Here is an 11146-nt window from a genome sequence, read left to right as displayed (position 1 = left end):
TTCTCTGCTGCAGACATCCCCGGCCAAGCAGCATTATGGCTCCCCTGTGGGAAGGGGGTGGGGCACAGGGGCTCAGAGCTGAGGGGCTCTAGAGGCTACCATTCCAAGGGACACCTGTGAAAATGAGGCCGTGTCTGCGTTTCCCGATGGGGTTGAGGGCACCCTCAGATGACCTGGTCCCTGCAAAACGTGGAGGGCACACTATCCAGTTATGGAGATCGTCCCTCCCCCAGAACCATCCCTTCTCCTGGATGAGAAGGAGCCAGAGGAGAAAAGCAGAGAAGAAACAGCTTTTACAGATTTATTTTTAAAAAACAAAAAGGTTAAAAAAGTCCTTCATTTCCAACCCTGCCTGGGGGTGTGAGTGGGGAATAGAACAAGCTGAGAACGGTGCCCCCCCTTCCTGGGGAGAGCCCTGCTCTTCCCCCAGGAGCCTCCGAGGACAGGGCAAGTCAGAGGCAGGCCCTCGCCCTTCCTGCCCTGCCTCCTCTGCAGGTAGCTCAAACTGCTAGCAAGTTCAAGAGGCAAAGAAGTGTGGAAGCGGGAGGCCCAAGGCTGCCTTCTTCACGGGAACATCACCCCAGCTCTTCTCTGCCCTCAGACGTTTTCTGGGCCCCCGCTCTGGGGCTCCCAGGGCGGCGGGCGGGTGGGCAGGCAGGCCAGGAGGCCCAGCCCACAGCAGCTCCCATAATGCCATCTGTGGCACAGCAGGCCAGTCGGGTCGACTTCACAGTGTGGGAAGGACTTCGGAGACAGCATGCCCACTCTGGAAAGGAAAACCTCCTGATCTTCGCTGCTTTCTGATCTCGCCTCTCGGCACGGAAGCTGCCCTTCTTTTCTATTCCCCATCCTGAGGCTGAGTGGAGTCCAGGACAAAGCACTAAGTGGCTGTTTGCTACAGAACACCTGGAGATGCCAGAGGGTGGCTCTGGGCCCATCTGCCAGTCCAGGCTCCTACACAGTCATCCAGTCACACACACAGCGTTAAGGCGTCTGTGCCAGCAGGCGTGGCCAAACCGGGCCCAGCTTCTCTCTCTCCACCTGTGGAGGGTGAAGGGGGAGAACCCCTGGCTGCTTCAGAAACGGGCTGAAGGGGGAGAAGCCGGCAACGGAAGAGTTAGCCAGGCCCGGAGAGAGAAGTGGGAGAAAGGCAGGCAAGGGCTTGCAAGGCCTCTATCCAGGCCTGACAGCTGCCCTTGAAAGTAACCCAACTCAGGTTGGGAGCCCTGACCATATACCCCCTGGAAAATGGGGGACAGAGAGAGGGGAAGAGAGCGGGGCTAGAGTATTGGGACTTTGGAGGAAGCCAGTGCTATCAATATTTACAAGCATAAAGCCCCATCTTCCATGCCACCTACCTCTCTGCCCCTCCCACAGAAAGAAAGGCCCCTGAGAGCCATGGAGGGGGTGCCAAGACCTCCTCACCAGCCACGCCCCATAGGGAGAGCCCTTCCCTCCGACTGGCCCCATTTCTGGGCCCCTCAGGAATGTCTGTCTGGCTCTGCTCAGTCGGGAGGAGGAGCCCCGGGCCAGAATCCTGGCTGCGCCGGCCGGCCCTAGGAGTCCTTGAGCATGCTGATGCGGGCGTAGATCTTCAGGGCAGGCCCTAGCTTGATGTTCATAGCGCTCATCAGGTGGTCCTCCTTGAGCAGCAGCAGGGCCTGCCCGTCGATCTCCTGGGCACGGAACTCCTCTGCTATCTCCTGGCAGCCTGAGGGGGACACCAGCACAGACAGCGTCAGTCAGAGCTATCGCCGTTCACACTTGGCACTCACGCGCGTGAGACGCAGGATCTCCTTGAACCCTTCTAACCACGCCGAGGAAGGCTGTCTCGTTTGACAGCCCGAGACAGGCTAAGTGACTTACCCGAGTGATGCACGCCTCTTAGTCACTCGCGGTGGTCAGAGCCCCACTTAATGAACGGGCCCGACCTGGCAGAGCAACGAGGTGCTGTGGGAGTGACAGCTTGTGATTTCCGAGGCCCGGGTTGCAAAGGGCATGGCAGCTGCCACCTTGCTCTTCCGGGGAGTTTACTTTGGAGGAAGCCAGCGACTATGTCATGAGGACACTCAAGCAGCACTCAGAAGAGTCCCACGTGTAGAGGAACGGAGGCCGCTTGGCACTCTGTGCCACCTGAATGGGGCACCCCAGAACTGGGTCCTCTGGCTCCAAACCTTCAGACAACCCCAATTCTGGCTGCCATCTTGACCGAGATCTCGTGAGATCCCAAGCCAGCGCTGCGCAGCTAAGCAGCGTTCCTGACCCACAGAACCTGAGGTAAAGCCACGACACTCTAGGGTGACAAGTACAGATTCTGGTTTCTGGAAGAGGGGCGCTGCCGTGGCCTGGGGAACGGTAGTGGGCAGGAGCTGGAAGGACCCTGAGGAGAGTGTAGATGACGTGTCTGAGATACTCTGAGGGACTGGATAGAAGTCTGATGGCCTGTGAGGAGACTGGGTGAGGCTTCAGGGAAAGGAAACTATTTCTGGAAATTGGGAGAAATGGATCCTTGCTGGGAAACGGAGAAGATGTCACCACCCTGCTGCAGGTGTAACACAGCAAGTGTAATGTGCCTCACGGAGGCAGGATCTAGCGGAGGCCGCTTCTAGCAGAACAGTGAAGGTGCCGCCTGGCTTCTGACTGCTGCTCGCAGGAAAACGAGGACAGATGACATAAAAAGCAAAACTGTTAGACGTCAAGGAGCCAGGATTTGCTCAACTGAAAATCCCTGGCCTCTCCAGATAGCAAATGATGTCAAAACTAAGAAATCATTTCTAGGCAAAGATCAAATCCAGGACACAGATGAGAAAACATGGCCTTGAGAGGGAACTGAGGGGACAACAGATCTTTCACCAAGACCTTAGAAGCTTGAAGGTGCTGCTTCAGAGAACTCTCTAAGGATTTTATGGGTGTGCCTCACGGATCTTGGCCACCTGAGAGTAGAACTTCAAAGACATTAAGGGCACTGTCCCTCAGCTTCAGAAGAAACCAACATAGAGAAGGGCTTCTCCTGGAGCAATTCAGGGTATGGTTTTTGTCTAATGGAGTAAACCCCAACAAGGTGCATTGGAAGCCCACGGCAATTTTAAGACAATTGTACTGTCATAAATGCTGCTTGAACCTAAAGGGTCTGAGGTCACAGAAAATAAAGAGCAGCAGGAACAGGCTGAGACAACTAGTGCCCGACTAGATTTCAGGACAGGGACGATGGGTGACTCCTGTATCCTCCTGCACTGTTCTCCCCTTTTTGAAGAGCATGCCTACCACAGTGAGCCTACACCTATCCCACATCTTGGGTTTGTGGACCGAATGGGTAATGTCTCTAGTTCTCAGGCGTTCAGATCGAGAGGAATGGGGCTTGAGGAGCTCATCCACGCCCAGACCAGAGTACGCTGGTGAGATCCCAGGCTTTGAATTACTGCTGCAATGGGCTGAGATTTGTGGGTCTGTGGTAGGGGGAGAGGGTGGTCTGCTCGAGGGAGGAACATGAATCATGGAAGCCAGTGCCTGGTGAACTATGGTAACCAGCTCCAAATAAACCCAGCTTCCCTTTCATGTCCCTGTGGGCATGACCTGTGTGATACAGTGACACCATGTAGTTTCTGCGTTTAGATCAAAAGGACCACGGTGACTTCCACCATGCTCTCCTGGATTGCCCCCCTGTGGGGACAAGTGCCCACCATGTCCTAAGAACCAAACACAAGTGTCCTGAAGAGGCCCTTGTGGGGAGGAAGGGAGGCCTCCCGTGGGCAGCCATGCCCTCCTTGAGAATCAGGGGCATGGGGCACCTTACAACAGGATCCTACAGCCCCAGGGAAGCCCTGGGCCACACCTTCATCAAAACCTTGTAAGAGACCCTGGGGCAGAAATGTCCAGCCAAGCCACTCCCACAGTCCTGAACTACGGTTAACTGTGTGGTGATTAACTCCGGAATGCGGCAAGAGATGACTAACACCCTGAAGTGAAGGGCAGAGCCAGGATGTGAGCCCAGTCGTGTCAGACAGAGCTCTCGACCTCTGCTCCTACTCTGGTCTCTGAGGAATAGTTGTGCGGCTGCCATCCACAGCCTACGAGGCCAGCAGAGGGGTGCCACTGGCAGAAACAAGACCCGAGAAGCTCTGGGATCCCCTGAAAGCACCCGTGAATGGTGGGAGGTAGGTCTTTCAAGGTTCACTTCTAAATTCTAGGCCTCAGAACCATGTGCGCCCCCTGGCAGGGTCTGTGCGGTTCCCTCATCACGTGTCCTTCCACATGGGTGAGCCTCCGCTCCAGCCTCTCCCGGGGGTTGTGTCTCTGGCTGGCCGAGCCCTGCGTGCCTTACCTTTCCCAACTCTGACATCCTCTTTGACCACTTCCCTACACTCCCACCAGACTCCTCTGGCACCCCATCCCAGGAGAGTGCCAGGCCGGGCACACGGTCACCCCTGCAGCTCACGCAGACCCCTGCCGTGCCAGGAACTGCCACGCATCACGGCCATGAGTATTTTTTACAGCTGCGTCCTGTAGCAGCGCATATGCTCTTCCAGGCAGGGATCTCACTGAGTCATGTCTGCACGGCTGTTCCCAAACCTGAGTCACTAACTGAGTCACTTCCTGGTGGTGGCAGGGTGGGCTCTCCCTCTGTCCTGGGCGGAGGTCCCTCTCCCAGTCTGGCACGGGACCCCCGGGGCCTTACCTGGCAGGGAGCGGATGAATTCGTAGACGTCTTCCACATTCCACTTGGTGGGCTCGCTTGGCAGGAAGTGGTGTCCCATGCCCACCAGGTCCCGCATGTGCATGTCTGGGAGCTCCAGGTCCCGCTGGCCTTGTCGCCGGCGGGAAGTGGACGAGCTGGCTGAGATGGGCGACAAGGGCTCCTCGTAGCTTGAGTTATCCGAACATCGGCTGGAGTCCTCCTGGCTGTGCGTCAGCTGCAGTGCAGCTGTGACTGAGAGGGGCACGGCGCCCGTCGGCTGCGAGCAGAGAGAAACCGCTGGCTTCAGGAGGAGGAATAAACCCACCAGGTCTCCAGCAGGATGACGGGCGAAAGCAGGTAGTCTCCCTCTCCTACCTGATCTATGACCACCTACCTCTGAATGCTTAGATCAAAACTCGTCCTCTGGGCTGTCCCCTCTGGCGTGATGCAGAGCGAGCCCCTCCCAGCACCCGTGCAAGCCCTGCACCATTCTGATCTGATTCTATCTACGCCTATTGTTTCTTCTAGATGTGAGGTTTTACACCAGGACCCTGGAGGTTTCAGGTTTAGGTACTATGAAATAGCATGTAAAATTTCTGTGCACGTACGTGCTGGGTCTCAGACTTGGTCAGATTCTTAAAGAGCTTTACAACCCAAGTGATGACAAGCAGCCAAAGCCATCAGGCTCTGACACGTCCCACGAGACTGTGGGTTCCCACTGTGCAACTTAGAGCTGGGCTACAGCATCTGTAAGGACCGCCCGTGTTCCCGGGAGAGGCTGCAAGAACTCGGTGCTCAGGATTCGAGGAGGCAGCGGGGAGCAGGGAGCAAAGGGGGTGGGCTGCCTCCTCACCTGGCCCTCCGTGAAAGACCCAAGGGAACGGGGACAGTCTCTTCATGGGACTGGGTGGCAGAGGTCCCATTTCCATGGCCCCAGAAGGACGGAGGCAAACCGGAAGGGGAGGGGTGAGGAAGGGGCAAGGTCACTGATGCAGACAGTCACCTCACAGGCATCCATGGGTCTAAATGCAGGGGCCTATTGTGGGGCCTGGGAAGGGCTTGTGAGAAATGAGAACATGACGGAGCAGACTTAGGTCGACCACGGAAGAGGAATGTGGGTACCCCCGGTCTGTTAGGGAGGGAAGCTGGTGGGGACTTGTGACAATGGAGCTTTGGGCTCTGCCAGCCTCTTACCTGCTTCTTGGTGTCCTTTGTAAGTGTCGGCAGGCTGGCTTTGCTGGCCCGACGGCGGTTGTGGGTCGTGGCTCCTGCCTTCTGCAGCTTGCTCCGGTCCGAGTGGAAAAGCCCCACTCGCTTGGTGCACCCCACGTTGTACCTGCCAGAGTCAGGGAGACGGGGGAGTTAGAACAGTCACGGGGCGTGTGGGCCCCCCATAGCATGGGGGCAGCCAGGCTCTCCAGCAACAGCAGAGTCCGTCCGCGTGCTCTGCTCCCAGGTCCATCACTGACTACTAGCCAGGTGACTTTGGGCAAGCCACTGGACCTCTGAGCCTGTTTCCTCATCTGGAGCTGGGGATGACACGGCTCACTTTCCAAACCTGGTCTGACAAGTGTATGAGCTAATGTGTGTAGAGTGCTGGACACAAGGACTTGGGAGCACCGTAAGAACTCACGGCTGACATGTTCTACACTAAACATGACCTGTGCCAGGAAACGACTGTCCTGCTGGCAAGGACAGGTGCGCCTCAGAGACACTTCGGGTTTCTTTCCAGGTCAAAGCCAGTCAGATGACTGTATTTCCCGGCTCACATAAAAGTAATGTTTACATGACACTGCTGCTCATTAAGACGACAGTGGGGGGCCTGGGTGGCCCAGTCGGTTAGGCTCTGACTCTCCATTTCAGCTCAGGTCATGACCTCAGGGTCATGGGATTGAGCTCTGTAGCAAATTCCGCGCTCAGTGGGGAGTCCGCTTCTCTCCCTCCCCTTTTGCCTCTCCCCTGCTTGTGTGCACACCCACGTGTGCTCTCTCTCAATAAATAAATCTTTTTTAAAAATTATAAGAAAAAAAGACAATGAAGTTTGCTGCATCGATGGGCTCTTCTTTTAATGAAGATTTCTCTGAAGCCTGTGATGCCGTTTGACAGCATTGTGCCCAGAGAACTCCTTTCAAGACCGGAGTCCATCCTTTCCAGCTCTGCTTCATCAGCTCAGTTCACTTGATCTTCTAAATCCTTTGTTGTCATTTTAACAGTCTTCACAGCGTCTTCACCAGGAGGAGATGCCTCCTTAAGAAACCACATGTCATGTTGGGGCACCTGGGTGGCTCAGTGGGTTGGGCCACTGCCTTTGGCTCATGTCATGGTCTCGGGGTCCTGGGACTGGGTCCTGAGTCAGGCTCTCTGCTCAGCAGGGAGCCTGCTTCCCTCTCTCTCTCTGCCTACTTGTGATCTCTGTCAAATAAATAAAATCTTAAAAAAAAAAACCAACAAAAAACCACACGTCTTGCTCATCACATGTCTTGCTCATTCGTAAGAAGAAATTGCTCATCCATTCCGGTTTTATCAAGAGACTGCAGCCATTCAGTCACACCTTCAGGCTCCACTTCTAATCCCAGCTCTCTGGCTGTTTCCACCGCATCTGCAGCTACTCCCTGCCCCACCCCGCCCAAGTCTTGAACCCCTCACAGTCATCAACTTCTTCCAAACTCCTACTAATGCTGGCATTTTGAACACTTTCCCTGAATCCTGAATGTTCCTAATGGCATCTAGAATGGTGAAGCCTTTCTAGAAAGTTTTTAATGGACTCAGAACCATGTGCTCCCCTGGCAGGGTCTGTGCGGTTCCCTCCATCACGTCCTTCCACATCAGTCTGCCCAGATCCACCAGAAGAATCTCTATCTACGGCAACTAGAACGTTACAAAATGCATTTTTTGAAAAAGACTCGAGGGGCGCCTGGGTGGCTCAGTGGATTAAGCCGCTGCCTTCGGCTCAGGTCATGATCTCAGGGTCCTGGGATCGGGCCCCGCATCGGGCTCTCTGCTCTGCGGGGAGCCTGCTTCCTCCTCTCTCTCTGCCTACCTCTCTGCCTACTTGTGATCTCTCTGTCAAATAAATAAATAAAAAAATTAAAAAAAAAAAAAAAAAAAAAAAGAAAAAGACTCGAAAGTCAAAACTACTCCTTGATCCATGGGCTGCACAATGAATGACGTGTTAGCATCACGAACACAGCATGACTGTCATCGAGCGTCTCCACCAGAGCTCGTGGGCGGCCAGGTGCACTGTCAGTAAGCAGTAATATTCTGAAAGAAAGCTTTTTTTCCTGAGCAGTAGGTCTCAACACTGGCCATAAAATACTAACTAAACCATGTTACAATGGCTGTGCAGTCACCCAGGCTTCGTTGTTCCGCTGTCAGAGCACAGGCACAGAATTCACACAATTCTTAAGGGCCCTAGGATTTTCAGAACAGTAGATGAGCACTGGCTTCAACCTGAGTCACCAGCTGCACCAGCCCCTAAAGAGAGTGTCAGTCTGTGCTCCGAAGCCAGATACTGACTTCTCTCTAGCTATGAAAGTCCTGGATGGCATCTTCTTTCTAGAAGGCTGTTTTGTCTGCACTAAAAATCTGTTGCTCAGCGTAGCCACCTTCGTCAGTGATCTGAGCCGGATGTTCTGGAGGGCTCCCTGCGCCTTTCCATCACCCCTGCTGCTTCCCCTTCTGTTTTCATGCTATGGACACGGCTTCTTTCCTTAAACCTCATGGATCCACCACTGCTGGCTTCACTCTTCTTCTGGCAGCTTCCTCCCCTCTCTCCGCATTCAAAGAACCGAAGAGAGTTAGGTCTTGCTCTGGACTGGGCTTTGGCTTAAGGGAATGTTGTGGCCGGCTGGATCGCCCATCCAGACCAAACTCCCTCCATACTGACAGTGAGGCTGTTTTTGCCTTCTTACCACTGCTGTGTTTGCTGGAGTAGGAGTTTTTATTTCCTTCAAGAACTTTTCCTTTGCAGTCACAACTTGGCTGTTTGGTGCAAGAGGCCTCGCTTTCAGGCTGTCTCGGCTTTCAATGAGTGTTCCTCACAAAGCCTCATCATTTCTAGCTTTTGATTTAAAGTGAGAGGTGTACCGCACTTTCACTTGCAACACTCAGAGGTCACCGTAGGGTTATTAATGGGCTGAATTTCAATCCCGTTGTGTCTCCAGGAACCGGGAGGTCGGAGGAGAGGGAGAGAGATGGGGGAAGAGTCTGTTGGTGGAGCCGTCAGGACACAGATGACATTTACTGATTAAATTCACTATCTTACGTGGGTGTAGTTCATGGCACCCAAAATAATTACTATAGCAACATCAAAGACCACTGATCACAGGTCACATAATATAGTAATAATGAAAAAGTCTGAAATGTTACGAGAGAATTACCAAAATGTGACACAAAGACACAAAATGAGCCATTGCCTTTGGTGAATGGGGGCCAACAGACTCGCCTGACACCTTTGATCTGTAAAAACAGCGCCATCTGTGAAGCCCAGTAACACGAGGACCGCCCAGAGCTCAGCAAAGCTTCAGAGGCACTGATGCCCTCCAGCACAGGGCTGAGAAGGGCTCGATTCCGGCCGAGGCAGAGCACCTCTGTGTGGGGCTTGAGAGGCTGATATCCTCTTGAGGGCTCAGGGCTTCGGCATCCATGCCTCTTCACCTTGGTACCAAGAGCACTCGGAGCTTTACAGTCCCCTGAGTCTAACTCCCCAACCCTATGACGCTGGGCAGTTACCTACCCTTTGTGCCTCAGTTTCCCAGTGGGTGTGAAGGGGTTGGTGGTAATCCCTGCCTCGCGGTTACTCTGAAGACTAGAGGACACCAGGCACACCCTCTCCCTGGTGCAGAGCCTGGCATGCAGCAGGCACTGAGGACCCGATGCTGCGCCTGACCTAGGCCTCTGGTCTACACTGGGTGAAAGCTCATAGACGGAACATCTATACCTAGAGCAGGGGCTCTGGACGAAGCTTCTGGCGGAGAGCTTTCCCCAAGGGGCAGTAGCTGCCAAGGGCAGGACCAGAGTACAGGTTCAGTGGGTGGGGTCCAGGAGGGACAATCACACTAAAGCCTGCTTCCTTTCCTGCTCCCTTGAGTTCTGGGTGCCAGGACCAGGCGGGTTAGGGATGCAGTGTGGCTGGCTTCCAGGCAGGTGGAGGGGAACAGAATGCTGCTAAGCTACACCTGGGTGCTCCTTTGGTGAAAGGGGGTAGGACCTGAGGTGCAATCCTAAAAAGAGGGAGGGGCTGGCAGAGCCGTGGGGCTGAGGCCACTCACCTCTTGGCACACGCCATGGAACAGAAGCGCTTGGAACGCTTGAACTTGTAGGCAAAGTCCACCCGGCCACAGAGCTCACACTTGAGCTTGAGGGGAGTACCCTCCTCTTTGGATTCTGGAAAGTATGGAAATTGGAGGAAGTGTAAGGAGAAGAAATTTCCACGAGACCCTGGACAGCCCCCCATGAGGCCTGCCTTCCCTGCTCACGTCCCTGTAGCTGTGACCTGCAGTGGCAGACGAGCTTGGAAAATGCCCACCCGCTTTCGCCACTGGTTTGGGAAGGGCCATTTCCCCGGCCCTGGAAAGTACCCAGGGGTGTCTGCTGGTGACTCCTGGACACCCGACAGGATTTTTTCCCCAAGCGCTAAGAGCCCGAGGCAAATGCAGGTGGTCAAGAATCAGCAGCCCTCTTTATGACCCTGGGAGGCTCACAGGAACACTCCGGGCACACTCACATCTGGTTTGGAATACCTTGATCTATCTAGTGGGCTGAGAGGACCTGGATCCCAGAACCCAGGAGCTCTGTACCCTCCGCAGCGACCACCCAGTCAGTGGCTCAGGCTGTAAGGGCCGTCTTGGCCTGGTCACTGTGCTGCCCGAGAGCCAGGCCCTCAGGCAGCGAGAGAACACACCCTTGCCTGCGCCACTCCCACCTCATTATTACTAATGACTCCCACAGGAAAAGGGATCTTGGGATCCTGTGGCTGGCTGGTGTGGGGCTGGAGGAGAGGCAGGGACAAACAGCTCCCCAAGGGCAGCGACCTTCCCCCTTCCCTGTTTCCTAGGGACAGAGGCTGAGATGGGACCCAGAGAAACGTTCAGCAGATGGACACGTTCCTCCATGGACATCGAGAGAGGAAGGGGGTGCGGCCAGCCTGCATAGCCCTGGCTCCTCCCTGGTCAGGTGCGGCTGCGCAGGAGGCCTCGGTGCTCGGGCTGGGGGATGCCTACCCTGCAGATAGGGCTCCTCCATCTCAGAGTCAGTGGTGGTGGTATGATCCTGCTGGGGAAGTTTCTCAGGCAAGAACCCCTGTGCATACTTCTTCTTGAGATTCCCCACCAGCAGGGACGAGCGTCCCACCTAGAGGACAAGGTGACACCGAGGCCGTGAGGGTTAGGTGGGGGATGCTTTCTTGCTCTCCAGCCTCATCAAAATCACACATACAACTCAGCAAGGCACAGATGCCAGCCTCTACATCCT

At 54.9% G+C, this 11146-nt stretch overlaps 1 protein-coding gene across 8 annotated transcripts in view; it reads right to left on the bottom strand.

The window, feature by feature from the left end:
• Positions 1 to 287: 287 nt before the first annotated feature.
• PHC2 (polyhomeotic homolog 2) overlaps positions 288 to 11146 on the bottom strand; it is a 115051-nt gene continuing 104192 nt past the window's right edge. For all 8 annotated transcript variants that reach the window (XM_046013161.1, XM_046013153.1, XM_046013140.1 and 5 more), the window contains 5 exons: positions 10897 to 11026; positions 9946 to 10060; positions 5870 to 6011; positions 4676 to 4952; positions 288 to 1711 (listed from right to left, as the gene is read on the bottom strand). In XM_046013161.1, the coding sequence (XP_045869117.1) occupies positions 1557 to 1711; positions 4676 to 4952; positions 5870 to 6011; positions 9946 to 10060; positions 10897 to 11026 (819 nt within the window). In that variant the 3' untranslated portion in view covers positions 288 to 1556. The remainder of the gene's footprint in view (positions 1712 to 4675; positions 4953 to 5869; positions 6012 to 9945; positions 10061 to 10896; positions 11027 to 11146) is intronic.

Source organism: Meles meles, chromosome 1 (assembly GCF_922984935.1).
Source record: "Meles meles chromosome 1, mMelMel3.1 paternal haplotype, whole genome shotgun sequence".
In the NCBI taxonomy this organism is placed as follows: domain Eukaryota; kingdom Metazoa; phylum Chordata; class Mammalia; order Carnivora; family Mustelidae; genus Meles; species Meles meles.
The sequence above is the reverse complement of the archived record's forward strand: the minus strand, read 5'-3'. Positions and strand labels throughout refer to the sequence as shown.